Below are 19,397 nucleotides of genomic sequence, written 5' to 3' on the forward strand. Positions count from 1 at the left end.
AAATACCCAGAACCCCTTGCAGCACTAACTCTTCCGGGACGCTACAATATACACCCCCCGCTACCCTCTAACCTGCCCCCCCACCTCAACCTCATCATGCTCTCTCAGGGAGAGCATGTCCCAAATTCCAAGCTGCTGTTTTGAGGCATGTTAAAAAAAATAATGCACTTTGTGACTTGAACAATAAATATGGCAGCGCCATGTTGGCATTTTTTTTCCATAACTTGAGTTGATTTATTTTGGAAAACCTTGTTACATTGTTTAATGCATCCAGCGGGGCATCACAACAAAATGAGGCATAATAATGTGTTAATTCCACGACTGTATATATCTGTATCGGTTGATATTAGAATCGGTAATTAAGAGTTGGACAATATCGGAATATCGGATATCGGCAAAAAAGCCATTATCGGACATCTCATGTCGGAAAGCCCAACAACGTCTTTTTTTTTGAGGAAACTAAAATGTGCAGAAATCAATGGTCAACTTTTACAACTGTGCCATCAGCAGTGTCCTCACTTACGGATTTTTAGTGTGGTTTGCTAGCTGCACTAAAGCAAACCAACAGGCCCTCCAGCAAGTGGTTACAAGGACGATACTCCCAGAGATGAGTGCCATGTACACAACTCGCTGCCTAAAGCGAGTACACAACATCCTGAAGGACAGATACCACCCAGCACATGGCCTCTTCAACCTGCTACCCTCTGGAAGGAGGTATAGATAGATTGGCGCCAGGACCACCAGAATGTCTCACAGTCTGTATCCTCAGGCTGTGAGACTGCTAAATGAACAGCCTGCCCCTTTGCTGCCCCGGACCATCTTATTACCTCACTCTTCACCACCTCAATAATTGTGCTCTGGACATTGCATTGCTGCAACATCAACGTAACACCCATCAGACATATGACTGTTCCCACCCCCACGTCTCTCTTATCGCGATCTTCCTGACAATGCTAAAATGTAAACTATTGTCAACCTGCACGTCAATGCAGTTTCTATGCCGCTGGACAAAGCTCAAACAAAATCTCATTGTTCATGTATGACTTAAGTGTTATTATGACAATGACAATAAAGGAACTGATTGATCTCTAATTTCAACTATAACTGGGGGTTAAAATCTCAACACATAAATCACAACACTAATTTTTGTGTGACTGCTCCAAAGCATTCACACATATGGTTTTCTACACCAAAATTCATCTATTTAAACTTATTATTATTCTCCAGATTTTGGCGCGCTCTACCTTCCACATTTTTCACCCGATTCAAACGGTTTCAACTTCAAACTGTTCAGCCTATTCAGGAATCGCGGGCTTTCCCTTGACAAATTCCAAAAAATTCCCAGAATTCCCAGAATTCCAGGTTTTACGGGACATTTTTCCCATTCAAAATTAATTGACCATTTTTCAAACTTCCACCATTTCCACATTTTTCAACCGATTCAAACAATTCCACCTTCAACACATTTCACCATCCTGGAAATTTAAACTATAATTTTTCCAATTTCAAAAGAGTTCCATAATTTTCCAGACTTCCTGCTTTTCCAGAGCCCTATTTCCACCCTTTTTTCTGGCGACTACTCCTTCCACATTTTTCAACGGATTTCAACCGTTCCACCGTCAAAACATTCCTCTTAATCAGGACAAAAAAAACAAGTTGTTTTTTGAACTGGAAAAATTGCCGGTTTTCCCGAAATTCCAGGAATTCCGTAATACCATTTCTCAATTCAACATGTTACTACTACAACATTTCTCGACCGATTTGAAAAATTCCAACACCAACCATTTCAACTCATTCAGACCATGTTCAAAAAAATTCCCGCTTTTCCTGAAATTCCCAACTGTTTTGGAAATTCCCATTGAAATCAATGGGACAGTTCCACAACTGCCACATCTGTCATCTGATTCAAACTGTTCCAACTTCAAAATATTCAGCCTGTTTAGGAATTGTGTGTTCTACTTCAACAATTCTAAAAAAAATTCCAGGATTTCAGTTCAACTTCAGCATTGGATCCTCATCTTGTTTTGTATTGTTATTTCTTCCTTTTGAAAATAAATGTGTTAGTTGAATCACTGTAATATGTTTTTTAATAAATGTGCTTTAGCATTAATGTTTTAATGTATTTATTAATTCTATGATAAAACTCACTCCTGTTACTTTCAAGGTTCAAGGTGTCATATAATTTACATTCTCCATATGTTACACACAGTAAACAAAAATTACATTTCTCATACTCAGTGCATTTAGTGCAATGAAGACAGTGCAAGTGACAAGTTTCTGTCCTGTTACTCAAATGAATCATCTTCTGCTAAAGAACCTTGGATAAACCTAAAAATAAAGTTGTCCGAGGTTAACCAATACACATTTTGAGTACCGGTAGTTCAATATGTGTGTTATCAGATTTAGAGCGTAAAACCAATAAAACAGAAAAGTCATTGATTTACTTCATTCATCCTTGGTTTATCAGATGTTTATCAGGATTCTTCTTACTTGTACTTTGTAAACATTGAGTTGGAACAGTATCTTAAAGTGGATAATTGTATTATATTGTTTGATTTCTTTGCTAAATCCATTCCATAATTCAGCCTCTTGCAAAGAAAAATCCACCGATTAGCTGCACCTCTGTATAAGCCGCAGGGTTCAAAGCTTGGAAAAAAAGTAGTGACTATTAGTCCAGAATAGTGTTGTCTCCATACTTTTCGGTACTTTTCTAAATAAACGGGACCACAAAAATTGCATTATTGGCTTTATTTTAACAAAAAGTCTTAGGGTACATTGACCATATGTTTCTTATTGCAAGTTTGTCCTTAAATAAAATAGTGAACATGAAAGACAACTTGTCTTTTATTAGTAAGTAAACAAACAAAGGCTCCTAATTTAGCTGCTGACATATGCAGTAACATATTGTGTCATTTTCCATTCTATTATTTTGTCAACATTATTAAGGACAATTGGTAGAAAACGAATTATTAATCTACTTGTTCATTTACTGTTAATATCTGCTTACTTTCTCTTTTAACATGTTCTATCTACACTTCTGTTAAATTGTAATAATCACTTATTCTTCTGTTGTTTGATACTTTACATAAGTTTTGGATGATACCACACATTCAGGTATCGATCTGATACCAAGTCGTTACAGGATCATACATTGGTCATATTCAAAGTCCTCATGTGTCCAGGGACGTATTTCCTGAGTTTATAAACATAATATACATTTAAAAAAAAAACGAAAGAAGATGTTCTGATGCCAAAAAATATATATGTAATCATAGCAGTATTGACTAGATACGTGTCTGTACTTGATATCATTACAGTGGATGTTAGGTGTAGATCCACCAATGGCGTTTGCTTACATTTTGACGTCGGTGAGCTACGGTGTGTAGTGAAGCATGTTTAGGGGTGGCGGACCGGTACTTTTCAGAGGCGGTATAGTACCGAATATGATTCATTAGTATCGCGATACTATACTAATACCGCTATACCGTACAACCCTAGTCCAGAATATATGGTATTAGTAATACTTGCAAAGAAGATGTTCCATAGATTGTTGGTAATAATCATGGCTTTAAAGCATATTGTTTAATATTTTAGAGAAAGACTGGTGCGTGTGAATGAGTGACACACCTGTTTGGATCAACGGTGTCGAGTATGGCCTCAAACTCAGGATCAGGTTCCCCCTCTTCCACCATTGGAAGGTCGTAACCCAGCGAGCGCAAGCATGACTTGAACTCCTGGTGGTTCAGACGGCCTGACTTCTCTTTGTCAAAGTGTCTTTAGGACAAGAAAGGCAGATGATGAATGTTCCGGCATGGCATGAATACAACAGCGAGATGTTGGCAAAGGTCACATACTTGAACATCATGCTGAACTCCTTCAGAGCCTCCTCTGTCACGCCTGTCGTGTTCCTGGGAGGAGAAGCAAAAACTTGTGGACAGATGCTGACCATGTTGACTCTTAGGACTCCACGACCTATCTATGCAGGCGCAGCGTGATATGTAGTGCAACATGATATGTAGTGCAACATGATATGTAGTGCATCATGATATGTAGTGCAACATGATATGTAGTGCAACATGATATGTAGTGCAACATGATATGTAGTGCAACATGATATGTAGTGCATCATGATATGTAGTGCAACATGATATGTAGTGCATCATGATATGTAGTGCATCATGATATGTAGTGCAACATGATATGTAGTGCAACATGATATGTAGTGCATCATGATATGTAGTGCATCATGATATGTAGTGCAACATGATATGTAGTGCAACATGATATGTAGTGCAACATGATATGTAGTGCATCATGATATGAAGTGCATCATGATATGTAGTGCAACATGATATGTAGTGCATCATGATATGTAGTGCAACATGATATGTAGTGCAACATGATATGTAGTGCATCATGATATGTAGTGCATCATGATATGTAGTGCAACATGATATGTAGTGCAACATGATATGTAGTGCATCATGATATGTAGTGCATCATGATATGTAGTGCAACATGATATGTAGTGCAACATGATATGTAGTGCAACATGATATGTAGTGCATCATGATATGAAGTGCATCATGATATGTAGTGCAACATGATATGTAGTGCATCATGATATGTAGTGCATCATGATATGTAGTGCATCATGATATGTAGTGCAACATGATATGTAGTGCAACATATGTAGTGCATCATGATATGTAGTGCAACATGATATGTAGTGCAACATATGTAGTGCAACATGATATTTAGTGCAACATGATATGTAGTGCAACATGATATGTAGTGCAACATGATATGTAGTGCATCATGATATGTAGTGCAACATGATATGTAGTGCATCATGATATGTAGTGCATCATGATATGTAGTGCAACATGATATGTAGTGCAACATGATATGTAGTGCATCATGATATGTAGTGCATCATGATATGTAGTGCAACATGATATGTAGTGCAACATGATATGTAGTGCAACATGATATGTAGTGCAACATGATATGTAGTGCATCATGATATGTAGTGCAACATATGTAGTGCAACATGATATTTAGTGCAACATGATGTGTAGTGCAACATGATATGTAGTGCAACATGATATGTAGTGCAACATGATATGTAGTGCATCATGATATGTAGTGCAACATATGTAGTGCAACATGATATGTAGTGCAACATGATATGCGGAACAACATGTGGCTGCATTGCATTACATGTGGTGCAACATGATATGTGGCGGTGCAACATGATACATAGTGCAACATGTGGCTACACAGCATATGTGGCGGAAACATGATGCGTGGCAGTGAATCATGATATGTGGTGAAACATGATACGTGGCACAACATGTGGCTGTACAACATGACATATGGCGCAACATGATATGTAGTGGTGCTTAATGATATGTGGTGCAACATGTCGCTGCACAGCATATGTGGTGGTGCTTGATATGTGGTGAAACATGTGGCTGTACAGCATAATATGTGGCATAACATGATATGTCACAGTGCATCATGATATACAGTGCAACATGACACGTGGCGCTACATATGATATGTAGAGCAACATGATTTGTGGCGCAACAAGGTATGGGGCGACGCATCATGATATGTAGCGCAACATATGTGGCTGCGCAACATTACATGTGGTGCAACATATTTGGCGGTGCATCATGATACATGGAGCAACATGTGGCTGCACAGCATTACATGTGGTGAGACATGATATGTGGCGGTGCATCCTGATACTGCGCAACATGATACCTGGCGCAACGTGATACGCGGTGCTGCATGATGATATACCAGGCACAATGATCATATGTAGCACAGCATGACACAACCACACAGTACTGACTTGAAACTGCAAACGAGTCTTTAAATCAGTGAAGTAAAACTGATGCATGATCAATAAAATTGACTATGATTTTGTCTTCGCATTTGTTAGTATAAGTCAGAGAATTTTGTTTGCAGCAGCTTTAAAAATATCTGCTATATGAATCACTACATTATCCACAGCCATGTTGAACAGAATGATGAAAATAGTATTATTTCACTTCTTTAAGTACCTTAAGTGATTGCTCTAGTTGCACTGCAGAAACTGAAATCTAAGTAAGATTAAATATGTCAAATAAGGGTGATATTTGCTTATTTTCTGTCTGATAAGATAATTCTTCTCACTAAGCAGATTTTATGTTAGAGTGTTTTACTTGTTTTAAGGGTTTTGGTCCTAAATGATCTCAGTAAGATATTACAGCTTGTTACTGAGATGTTATGACCTATATTGAGTAAAACATGATTGAAACTAGAATATCAACTGTTGCAAAGCTGCGTCATCAACACTCACAAGTATAAAACTGCCTTTTCAAAGTAATAATTTCTTATTTCAAGCATGAAATAAAAAATCATGACTTTGACACAAGTGTGTCTCATAATTACAACAGATGACAGCCAAATGGATTTTGCGGTTTTATTTTCAATGAAACAATAGAAAAGATGTACTCTTATAGTAGTGCAGTTGGCACACTACAGTAAACGGACAGTTAATATTTAAACATTTGACATTTCAAACAATTTTGACATGCACATTCGGGTAAATTCTTCAAAATTACAATCAAATAAAATTGGCCGGGGGCCGGGCTGTAAATATATATATATATATATATATATATATATATATATATTCCTTGCGCACTAATTGACTGAAAGAGCGCATACTTGACGTGATAATGTCATGTTGTCAATGGAAAAATGCCTTTTTAGACAATATGATTTGCCTGAGTGGCTAGTAGACCCCGAGAGTAACAAGCGGTTGCCTTGTTGCCTTTCCATTAAGAAAAATAAACTAGTTTTTAGTATAAGTTTGCTGGTTTCAAGAAATGTAATGCCGAGCGCATATCATTATGTCAAGATATCGGCACTAGCATGTATTTAATTTAAGAATATTTTTCAACATTCTGAGAAAAAAGGTCTCATGTTTGTTTTTTCTATCAAGAAAGGTGCACTTGTTATTAGTGAGAATATACTTATTTTAAGGTATTTTTGGGTTTATTGAGGTTAGCTAATTTTACTTCTTTTGGAAAGTCTTGACAAGCCAAATTTTCTTGTTTTATTGGCAGATAATTTTGCTTAGTTTAAGTAAAATACCCCTAATTTTTTTTATTTTTTCCCCTTGTTTTTGAACACTGACTTTTTGCAGTGTGAGAGTTGTTGGATATTAAAGAGCTAAAGTATGTATTGTTGTGTTGTTTGTGTACCTGGCTTGTATCTGCTGCTCCAGGTTGTGTTGCATCCTCATCCCCAGCTGGTCCAGTTGGTCCCACTGCTGCGCCAATCCCACCGTGCTGTGCTCCGTGTACTTGTTGTCCAATATGAGCGCTTCTTCCATAGCGGCACCCAGGTCTTCAATCTTCTTCAGCTGGCTGCGCATGGCACGAATCTCCTGGTGTTTGCGCTGCACAAACATACACAGAACACAATCATTTGTATCATCTAACTGCTTTATAAACACAAAACACCCAAGAGAGCGTATGCCAACATTTAAAATTGAGGAGATTAAATAATTACTATGATGATGTAATAAAATGTTAAGACAGATCTTCTGTAATAGAAAGTGACAGTTTTTGTCATCACATCATAACAATTGTCTGACAAAAACAACGATGCTTATATAAGGCTCACATACACTATATTGTAAGTAAGTATTTGGCCGCCTGCCTTGACTCACATATGAACTTGAAGTGCCATCCCATTCCTAACCCATAGGGTTCAATATGATGTCGATCCACCTTCTATCCATCCATCCATCCATTTTCTACCGATAGACAACATTCACACTCACATTCCATCCACCTTTTGCAGTTATTACAGCTTCAACTCTTCTGGGAAGGCTGTCCACAAGGTTGCGGAGTGTGTTTATAGGAATTTCCCACCATTCTTCCAAAAGCGCATTGGTGAGGTCACACATCAATTGTTCAAGCCCTGGCTCTCAGTCTCCGTTCTAATTCATCCCAAAAGTGTTCTATCGGGTTCAGGTCAGGACTCTGTGCAAGCCAGTCAAGTTCATCCAACCCAGACTCTGTCATCCATGTCTTTATAGAGCTTGCTTTGTGCACTGGTGCACAGTTATGTTGGAAGAGGAAGGGGCCCGCTCCAAACTGTTCCCACAAGGTTGGGAGCATGAAATTGTCCAAAATGTTTCTCTATCCTGGAGTATTCAAAGTTCCTTTCACTGGAACTAAGGGGCCAAGCCCAACGCCTGAAAAACAACCCCACACTATAATTCCTCCTCCACCAAATGTTACACTCGGCACAATGCAGTCCGAACTGTACCATTCTCCTGGCAACCTCCAAACCCAGACTCGTCCATCAGATTGCCAGATGGAAAAGCGTGATTCATCACTCCAGAGAAGGCGTCTCCACTGCGCTAGAGTCCAGTGGCGACGTGCTTTACACCACTGCATCTGGCACTTTGCACTGGACTTGGTGATGTATGGCTTAGATGCAGCTGCACAGCCATGGAAACCCATTCCATGAAGCTCTCTGCGTACTGTACGTGGGCTAATTGGAAGGTCACATGAAGTTTGGCGCTCTGTAGCAACTGACTGTGCAGAAAGTCTTTGCACTATGCGCTCTGTCAGTTTACGTGGCCTACAACTTCGTGGCTGAGTTGCTGTTGTTCCCAAACTCTTCCATTTTCTTATAATAAAGCCGACAGTTGACATTGGAATATTTAGGAGCGAGGAAATTTCACGACTGGATTTGTTGCACAGGTGGCATCCAATGACAGTTCCACGCTGGAAATCACTGAGAGCGGCCCATTCCTTCACAAATGTTTGTAGAAACAGTCTCCATGCCTAAGTGCTTGATTTTATACACCTGTGGCCGGGCCAAGTGATTAGGACACCTGATTCTGATCATTTGGATGGATGGCCAAATACCTTTGGCAATATAGTGTACGAGAGGAGGTGTAAGGACTTTTACCTTCGTGGCCTCCAGTTGGGATTCAAGTGTACCCGACTCTTCAACCATACAGGACCTGACACAAAAAACATTTTGGAAAAGAAGAACGCATTACTCACATTTCTCAACAACACGTCACTAGAAACCAAATCAACTAAATTAAAGAAAAAAAATGTGATATTAACCCGTCCAGAAGATAGGTCCTGATCCGAGCAACAGGATACCAGCCAAGACGACAGGGAGGTAGAGGAAGAGAAACATGCAAAACATGTCAAGTATATTCATGGTACATGTCATTTGCATTTTTTTAATCATGAAAATGTGTTTAATGTCTTAGAGTAGGGATGCACAATAATTATCAGTCCGATATGAGGAATTATGACGTCAAAACAATAACATTAAAGGTCTACTGAAACCCACTACTACCGACCACGCAGTCTGATAGTTTATATATCAATGATGAAATCTTAACATTGCAACACATGCCAATACGGCCGGGTTAGTTTACTAAAGTGCAATTTTAAATTTTGCGCGAAATATCCTGCTGAAAACGTATCGGTATCATGACGTCAGCGCGTGACGTCACGGATTGTAGAGGACATTTTGGGACAGCATGGTGGCCAGCTATTAAGTCGTCTGTTTTCATCGCAAAATTCCACAGTATTCTGGACATCTGTGTTGGTGAATCTTTTGCAATTTGTTCAATGAACAATGGAGACAGCCAAGAAGAAAGCTGTAGGTGGAAAACGGTGTATTGCAGCCGGCTGCAGCAACACAAACACAGCCGGTGTTTCATTGTTTACATTCCCGGAAGATGACAGTCAAGCTTTACCATTGGCCTGTGGAGAATTGGGACAACAGAGACTCTTACCAGGAGGACTTTGAGTTGGATGCGCAGACACGGTACCGTGAGTACGCATGCAGCTGCGGCTTCCAAACATTTGATCGCTTGCCCGTACGTGCGTGCCGCTATGTGCATGTCACGTACGTAACTTCGGGGACTTTGGGGAAATATATGTGCTGTATGAACTTTGGGGAGGTGAACGGTACTTTGGGCTGTGGGATTGAGTGTGTTGTGCAGGTGTTTGAGTTGTATTGGCGGGTTATATGGACGGGAAGGGGGAGGTGTTTGTAATGTGGGATTAATTTGTGGCATATTAAATATAAGCCTGGTTGTGTTGTGGCTAATAGAGTATATATATGTCTAGTGTTTATTTACTGTTTTAGTCATTCCCAGCTGAATATCAGGTCCCACACGCCTCTCACAGCATCTTCCCTATCTGAATCGCTCCCACTGCCCTCTAGTCCTTCACTCTCACTTTCCTCATCCACAAATCTTTCATCCTCGCTCAAATTAATGAGGAAATCGTCGCTTTCTCGGTCCGAATCGCTCTCGCTGCTGGTGGCCATGATTGTAAACAATGTGCAGATGTGAGGAGCTCCACAACCTGTGACGTCACGCGCATATCGTCTGCTACTTCCGGTACAGGCAAGGCTTTTTTATCAGCGACCAAAAGGTGCGACCTTTATCGTCGATGTTCTCTACTAAATCCTTTCAGCAAAAATATGGCAATATCGCGAAATGATCAAGTATGACACATAGAATGGACCTGCTATCCCCGTTTAAATAAGAAAATCACATTTCAGTAGGCCTTTAAAAAAATGCTCCACTGAGGCGAGATTACCCGTAGGTGGGTTAGGGTGAGCAAATCCAGCGCTCCTTTCCTCATACCGTATTTTTCGGATTATAAATTGCAGTTTTTTTTCATAGTTTGGCCGGGGATGCGACTTATACTCAGGAGCGACTTATGTGTGAAATTATTAACACATTACCGTAAAATATCAAATAATATTACATTTCTCATTCACGTAAGAGACTAGGCGTATATCAGCAATCGTCACACACACACGTCAACCAATAATAATTTGGCGGGGGCGGGTCATGGCAGAAGTGCATTGTAGGAAAAAAAGATGCTACCTGCTATTACTTCCGTACCTATGAAAATTGATCATTTCAACATTGGCAGTAATTTATAAAAACTGAGAAGGGCTTTAAGGCAGTCCTGCGCAACCTGTGGGAGCGGTGGATGAAGAATGGAGAGCAACCGGGAGAATGCGCCATGCAACTTTTCTGGATGTCATTGGATGGATCGACAAAGCATGGGCTTCAGTGACAACCGAAACCATCCTGTCCGGATTCAGAAAGGCTGGAATAATTGGAACTGCAACTGACGATGACTCTGACGTAAGCGACGTACCGATAGAAGAGGAAGCGGCGCATTGTCTACCTTTGGAATTGGCAGAGTTGTTTAGAAGCGACACAGAGGTAGAAGATTTCATGGGATTTAGCGATTAGGAGTAACAGATTGTTTGGTAAACGTATAGCATGTTCTATATGTTATAGTTATTTGAATGACTCTTACCATAATATGTTACGTTAACATACCAGGCACGTTCTCAGTTGGTTATTTAAGCCTCATATACTATTCTTTATTTATTTTAAATTGCCTTTCAAATGTCTATTCTTGGTGTTGAATTTTATCAAATACATTTCCCCAAAAAATGCGACTTATACTCTAGTGTGACTTACCGTATTTTTCGGACAATAAGTCGCAGTTTTTTTCCATAGTTTGGGGGGTGCGACTTATACTCAGGAGCGACTTATGTGTGAAATTATTAACACATAACCGTAAAATATCAAATAATATTATTTAGCTCATTCACGTAAGAGACTAGACCAGGGGTCGGCAACCTTTACCAGTCAAAGAGCCAGTTTTTTTTTGCTTTGTGCTATGTATAAACTAGGGGTCTCAGACACGCCGCCCACCTTTATATGGAATTTGAAAGCTGGTGCGGCACGCGAGTTTTAACTGAATGGTGCTTGTCAGCGTCATGCGTGCCGTGATGGTACAGCATGTAGCGCCCACTACAACCAGCGTGCCTGATCAGCCACACGTTGTATGGTGTTTCCGCTTGCTCACGTAGGTGACAGCAAGGCATACTTGGTCAACAACCACACAGGTTACACTGACGGTGGCGGTATAAAAAAAACTATAACACTCTTACTAATAATGCGCCACACTGTCAACCCACACCAAACAAGAATGACAAATACATTTCGGGAGAACATCTGCACAGTAACACAACATAAACACAACAGGACAAATACCCACAATCCCATGCAGCCCTAACTCTTCCGGGATACATTATACACCCCCGCTACCAAACCCCGCCCACCTCAACCGACGCAGGGGGGGGGGGGGGGCAGGGGTGTATAATGTAGCCCGGAAGAGTCAGGGCTGCATGGGATTCTGGGTGTTTGTTCTGTTGTGTTTATGTTGTGTTAAGGTGCAGGTGTTCTCCCGAAATGTGTTTGTCATTCTTGTTTGGTTTTGGTTCAAAGTGTGGCGCATTATTAGTAAGAGTGTTAAAGTTGTTTTTATAGTCACCGTCAGTGTAACCTGTGTGGCTGTTGACAAAGTATGCCTTGCTGTCACGTACGTGTGCAAGCAGAAGATGTATATTGTATAACAAGTGTTGGGCTGGCACGCTGTTAATACAGATTGTAGAGAGCGCCAAATGTTGTACCATCATGGCACGCCCTTATTATAGCTGTAAGGATGAAAATCGGTGAATATTAATCCCGGGAGTTTTCTGCGAGAGGCACTGAAATCCGGAAGTCTAACGGGAAAATTGGGGGGTTCAGCAAGTAAGCTGCTGAGCCGCATCAGAGTGATCAAAGAGCCGCATGCGGCTCCGGAGCCGCGGGTTGCCGACCCCTGGACTAGACGTATAAGATTTCATGGGATTTAGCGATTAGGAGTGACAGATTGTTTGGTAAACGTATAGCATGTTATAGTTCTTTGAATGACTCTTACCATAATATGTTACGTTAACATACCAGGCACGTTCTCAGTTGGTTATTTATGCCTCATATAACGTACACTTATTCAGCCTGTTGTTCACTATTCTTTATTTATTTTAAATTGACTTTCAAATGTCTATTCTTGGTGTTGGGTTTTATCAAATAAATTTCCCCAAAAAATGCGACTTATACTCCAGTGCGACTTATATATGTTTTTTTCCTTCTTTATTATGCATTTTTGGCAGGTGCGTCTTATACTCCGAAAAATACGGTATATTTATACAGTGAAAGAAGGATTTCTCTACCTGGTTTCTTGCAGCCATTGATGGAAAGCGTTGGCATGCTGTGCAAACTCCTGACGCAACTTGTCATTCTCCTCCTGCCTTCTCTGCTCTTTCTGCAGCTCTAGTTCTCGCTCCTACATTCACAGAGGCGGCAGGGAAAGGAAAATTATTATGAGAACATCAGTATTTATAAACACATTTCTCACAGCTCTGCATTACGATGACCCTGATTTATAGATTTAATGCATGTTGATCAGGGGTCTCAAACTCGTTTTCATTAGGGCCATATTGTAACTATAGCTGCCCTTCAGAGGGCCGTTTGTCACAGTGACTACGGTATATATGAATCTAATTGTAAAATCTCTATGAAATTATTACACAATTGCCTATTCATTTTATTATATTTTATTACAAACAAATTGGTCTGCTTTGAAATCATCAGTTAAGATATTTTGACATTTTTGCTAAGAAAAAAAGCTTGGAATATCTTCTTACATGATGAGATATCCAAGTTTAGAACATATTCTATTGCGTCCAGTACACTTTTTCTGTCAATATTTAATTATATATACATTTAGCAAAAAAGACAATGTTTCGTTAATGCACATTATCTCCAGGCTTTCGCGAACTACATAAAACGATGTGCCGTGCCAGATCTAGGCCTTGAGTTTGACACCTGTGATGTAAATGATAATAATCATCAGTAGGAACTCATCACGTTGCACATGGTACCTCAATTTACAAACCCCTTATTGTACGATCTTTTCAATTTACAAACCATAGACAGGGTAAAATATGCTTTGGTGTACCAACCACTAATTGTGTGCCTTGCAGCGCAGCCATTGTGGGCGGACTGATCGAGCTCTGGTGCATATTGTCCGTCAGCTCACAGTGTTGCTGTTAGCTACTGTGCTCAGTGCTAGTTTGTGCTTTTTAAGTGTTTATTAGAGTTTTTGCCGCATTTTTCTAGTTTTGCTAGCTCAATATATGTCCAAAGAAGTTAATGGACAAGTGATGTGTGGTTTTAAACATTCAGGAAGAATCTACAGCGTTGTCGACGCTGCCTCCTCCCTTCTGCCTGCACGCCAAGATGATTAACTGATAAGGTAAAGTGGGTTTTATTTTCTATTCCTAAATGTGGTGCACGTAAAATGAAAAAGCCTGCATTTATCCACTTACTAAAACTATAGCCCTCTCATTGTTTTACTTGATATTTTATTTGTACAATGTATACAATGTATAATACTACATTTTTATTTACAGAAGTATTTCATTCAAGGAAAATGTTTTAAGTTTTCTCAAATGTTGGAGTTTGCAATGCTACATTTTTGTTAACAGAAGTAATTTGTTGAAAGCAGAAGTACTGTCTCCCAGAGGAAGCTCTTGATTTAGTTCTTTGAAAATAATTCCGTAAAAAGTACAATTGGTCAACAACATTGCACAAATTAGAGTAAGTTGCAGTGTAATTTCATACTATATCACTTTTTGATCAGATAAAAGTCATTGTCATTTGTATTCATTGGTGTCTTTAAAAAGTAGGACGGGTGGAATCAGGAAAAATATTGTAAACATTTCTTGTGGAAAAAAAATCAGATTTTATTTTTAGGCCATATCGCCCAGGCCTAGTTTGATATACAGTACTGTATAGCATGTTTTATTGTGTCCAAACAATGACACTTTTACTCAAATATGGACTTTTATCAAGGCTGGAGCCCCGTATTCATTTTTACATTGTTTCTTGTGGAGAAATTTGATCAAAATAAAACATGTTTCTATTTACAAACCTTGTTGAAGAACAAATTGAGTTAAATAATCTAGGGTTCCACTGTATTCTGTATCTCTAGAAGCATATCATTACTGAAAATGATGCTTGGATCGCGTGACCGTTAAGGTTCTGTGGTGTATTCACACCTCCGAGCAATCTTTGGACACTTTAGGGCTTTTAAGATTGAATGACTAACCCTAACAGGTTACTGACAGTGGTAAACTACACCAAGAGCAGCACACACAGCAGACTGTTCTTCATCTGTAAGAGAACTCGGGTTAGACCAAAGACTTGCTGGATGGGGTTACTATCTCACTACTCTACAGTCTCACTGTGGGCCTGGGAATGTCTCATTGGAGGAACTGTCCAAGACAGAGAAGTCTGGCAAGTCCTTCAACCAGACTTTAATGACTCCTCTTCCTCCTATCCAGGAGATCGCAAAAAGCCGCTGCCTGACCAGGGCTCAGAAAATCTGCAAAGACTCCTCCCACCCCCACCAAGGACTGTTTTCACTGCTGGACTCTAAAAAGAGGTTCCGCAGCCTTCGAAGCAGAACCTCCAGGTTCTGTAACAGCTTCTTCCCTCAAGCCGTAAGACTCTTGAACGCATCATAATTAAATTATCCCCTCAACTCCCCCCAAAATGGATTAACTCGCTGGAATAAAAAAGACAATATAACATACATCCATAAACGTGGACGCATGTGAAAAAGTGCAATATATTTATCTGTACAGTAATCTATTTATTTATATATATATATTTATATATTTTATAAATATATATATATATATATATATATATATTTATATATTATTTATATATATTTATTTATTTATTATATATGCACCTTATTGCTTTTTTATCCTGCACTACCATGAGCTTATGTAACGAAATTTCGTTCTTATCTGTGTAAGTCTAAGTCTAAAAGGTGGATGGAAATACTATAAATCCATGTTTTAAATGAGCAATATTGGGGGTAAAATCACAGATATGAGACATGTTTGCAGTTAGTGTATTTCAAGCCACCAATCAGAGTAAATAAAGCCTAGTAAGAATGACTGAGGGTACCTTGATTATCTTTTGCAGATTTCTCCATGTTTCTTCCAAAGCTTCCATTGTGAACCAGGTGTACGGGTTGGACACCACCTGGTAGTTCTTAATCTGCGTGTCCAGTTCAGCCAGCTGGTTGAAATCGGTATGCGCTGAGGTCAGCGATGACCGGAAGGCCTCATGGGCTTCACGCAGTGCCCGGATTTCTTCCAGAGAATTGCACCTGACTGGGTCTGTCAGGTCCTCCTCGGCATTCTCAAACCAGCTGTTAAAGGCTGATGCCTTTTTGGCAAAAGTAAGAAACAAGTCTTCTACCTAAAGAGGGGACAAAAATTTAGATTTTTTAAAGTGATACGTGCAGCCAATCAACACCGTACACCTCTGGATTGCTACCTTTCTGAAGTGCTCTTGAGCCTCCAGAAGCTTCTTCTTGCGAGCTGCTGAGTTGGACAACAGCTGGTTCCAGCGCTTCATTAAAGCAGCATGACGAGCTTCTATTGCTTTTGACTGGACGTGCTTGGCAGCCAACAACTGGTCTTTGAGAGCTGTAATACTGGTGATGCCCTCCTGCTGGAAGGCTTGAAGTCCGGCATCAAATGTCTCCTGCAGCCCCACAGTGATACAAACGGTCAGTGAGTGGCGACTGATAAGACGTTTGGAGGAGTTTATATGCAGGACATACCTGCTTAGTCAGCAAAGTCTGGACTGAGGAAAGGTCTCTGCCATAGTCATCCGTCTTCAGGCTGTTCTCTTTCTCTCCTGAATAGAAACCACAAGCTGATGGTTACAAAAACAAACCAAAAAATCTCCATAGCTGAATGATGATGATCGTGGTTATTGGTAAACTAAAAATTATAATCTCGTTTCACTGTATTGGCATCATAATTCATTTTGAAATGAAAACTAACAGTACAGTCATGTAAAATGTTACACTATTATTATGATAACTATAATCCTAGCTCAATGTAAACTTGCCACCTATAAAAAGCATAAACTTGGAAAGCAGAACCCAAAACTTTACATGTGAGTTTGTAACGTGGCCAAAAACAAGAGGCTACTGAAAACCATATTAGCAGCGGCCCATATGCTTTGGAAGAATGCTATCATACATGTAAAATCAGGGGCACATTACAGGAGGGAAAATTAGGACAATTCAAAACATTGAACTGTGGTAATAACAGATGTGGTTTTTTTTTTTGCTGCCCAGACACCACTGCATGTAATACAGAAATGCAAAGTTTGATTCTATTAGACGAATAATCAAATGACGATTAGCAACTTGTCCTGTGTCTTTGAAAATGTGAAGCTGTATGGAGGCCATGTTTTTCACATTCTAATTGTACACACATGCTTGTCAGTTACCTATACGTGTGTACGAGGGGTCACACATCAAGGTTTAATTAACAATAGTGTCACCATGTGAATATTTGTCATGAAATAAAAGCACAAGTGCATATTTTCACACATTTCCACCCTTTTGTGCGCAGTGCACCAGGAGTAGAAAATATATAGACTAGTAAGGACAGTGAAAATACTCTTCTGCACTCTCTTTCATACCAATCCAAGACTCCACCACATCAGCCTTCCAGTTGAACTGCAGGAAAGCAGAGTTCTCATCCAGCTTAGCCTTCCTCTGAGCAGCTGCCCGACTGAGCTCCGACACCTTGCCTTGCAGAGCTGACATCTTGGAGGTGATGTTGTCAACATGATGGTTGTTCTAGGGAAACAAATATTGTGTTGTAGAATGCAAGTTTGTTTCTTTGCCCATTGCACAGATTGTACCTTCTTAATGAGATCTTCTCCATTGGCACAGACATCACTAACTCTGTCTCTGTGGACGGTGAAGTCTGTCTCAAAGGCTTCATGCTTTTTAAGCAATCCCTGTCAGAAACAAAGCACCCTTAGAAAGACTCAGAAAATAAACTTGAACAAATATAAGTAGAAGACGTACCTGCACAGCAGCCAGTGTGTCTCCATAGTCTTCACTGCCCACTAAATTCAGTTTCTCATTAATCCATGCTTCTTCTTCTTCCACGTTTGCCACAAACTGCTGGTAGTCCAACGATTCCTCCAGCCTCTGACCCCTAGATGAACACACATTTACTCAAATGTTCTTGGTCTACTTTATTTACATATTACATTCACCTATATACAAACCCCGTTTCCATATGAGTTGGGAAATTGTGTTAGATGTAAATATAAACGGAATACAATGATTTGCAAATCATTTTCAATCCATATTCAGTTGAATATGCTACAAAGACAACATATTTGATGTTCAAACTGATAAACATTTTTTTTTTTTTGCAAATAATCATTAACTTTAGAATTTGATGCCAGCAACACGTGACAAAGAAGTTGGGAAAGATGGCAATAAATACTGATGAAGTTGAGGAATGCTCATCAAACACTTATTTGGAACATCCCACAGGTGAACAGGCAAATTGGGAACAGGTGGGTGCCATGATTGGGTATAAAAGTAGATTCCATGAAATGCTCAGTCATTCACAAACAAGGATGGGGCGAGGGTCACCACTTTGTCAACAAATGCGTGAGCAAATTGGTGAACAGTTTAAGAAAAACATTTCTCAACCAGCTATTGCAAGGAATTTAGGGATTTCACCATCTACGGTCCGTAATATCATCAAAGGGTTCAGAGAATCTGGAGAAATCACTGCACATAAGCAGCTAAGCCCGTGACCTTCGATCCCTCAGGCTGTACTGCATCAACAAGCGACATCAGTGTGTAAAGGATATCACCACATGGGCTCAGGAACACTTCAGAAACCCACTGTCAGTAACTACAGTTGGTCGCTACATCTGTAAGTGCAAGTTAAAACTCTCCTATGCAAGGCGAAACCGTTTATCAACAACACCCAGAAACGCCCTCGTCTTCGCTGGGCCTGAGCTCATCTAAGATGGACTGATACAAAGTGGAAAAGGGTTCTGTGGTCTGACGAGTCCACATTTCAAATTGTTTTTGGAAACTGTGAACGTTGTGTCCTCCGGACCAAAGAGGAAAAGAACCATCCGGATTGTTATAAGCGCAAAGTTGAAAAGTCAGCATCTGTGATGGTATGGGGGTGTATCAGTGCCCAAGACATGGGTAACTTACACATCTGTGAAGGCGCCATTAATGCTGAAAGGTACATACAGGTTTTGGAGCAACATATGTTGCCATCCAAGCAACGTTACCATGGACGCCCCTGCTTTTTTCAGCAAGACAATGCCAAGCCACATGTTACATCAACGTGACTTCATAGTAAAAGAGTGCGGGTACTTGACTGGCCTGCCTGTAGTCCAGACCTGTCTCCTGTGTGGCGCATTATGAAGCCTAAAATACTACAACGGAGACCTCCGGACTGTTGAACAACTTAAGCTGTACATCAAGCAAGAATGGGAAAGAATTCCACCTGAGAAGCTTAAAAAATGTGTCTCCTCAGTTCCCAAACGTTTACTGAGTGTT

The 19,397-nt window shown here is 39.9% G+C and overlaps 1 protein-coding gene across 5 annotated transcripts in view; it reads right to left on the reverse strand.

The window, feature by feature from the left end:
• The window catches only part of sptan1 (spectrin alpha, non-erythrocytic 1), an 87,234-nt gene that overhangs the window by 1,087 nt on the left and 66,750 nt on the right, over positions 1 to 19,397 (reverse strand). For all 5 annotated transcript variants that reach the window (XM_061980699.2, XM_061980698.2, XM_061980696.2 and 2 more), the window contains 12 exons: positions 17,883 to 18,015; positions 17,714 to 17,812; positions 17,489 to 17,648; positions 16,614 to 16,690; positions 16,325 to 16,534; positions 15,950 to 16,246; positions 13,138 to 13,250; positions 9,153 to 9,170; positions 8,989 to 9,043; positions 7,263 to 7,459; positions 3,855 to 3,908; positions 3,628 to 3,774 (listed from right to left, as the gene is read on the reverse strand). In XM_061980699.2, coding sequence (XP_061836683.1) covers positions 3,628 to 3,774; positions 3,855 to 3,908; positions 7,263 to 7,459; positions 8,989 to 9,043; positions 9,153 to 9,170; positions 13,138 to 13,250; positions 15,950 to 16,246; positions 16,325 to 16,534; positions 16,614 to 16,690; positions 17,489 to 17,648; positions 17,714 to 17,812; positions 17,883 to 18,015 — 1,560 coding nt within the window. The remainder of the gene's footprint in view (positions 1 to 3,627; positions 3,775 to 3,854; positions 3,909 to 7,262; positions 7,460 to 8,988; positions 9,044 to 9,152; positions 9,171 to 13,137; positions 13,251 to 15,949; positions 16,247 to 16,324; positions 16,535 to 16,613; positions 16,691 to 17,488; positions 17,649 to 17,713; positions 17,813 to 17,882; positions 18,016 to 19,397) is intronic.

The sequence above is a fragment of the Nerophis lumbriciformis genome, linkage group LG20 (genome assembly GCF_033978685.3).
Source record: "Nerophis lumbriciformis linkage group LG20, RoL_Nlum_v2.1, whole genome shotgun sequence".
In the NCBI taxonomy this organism is placed as follows: Eukaryota; Metazoa; Chordata; class Actinopteri; order Syngnathiformes; family Syngnathidae; genus Nerophis; species Nerophis lumbriciformis.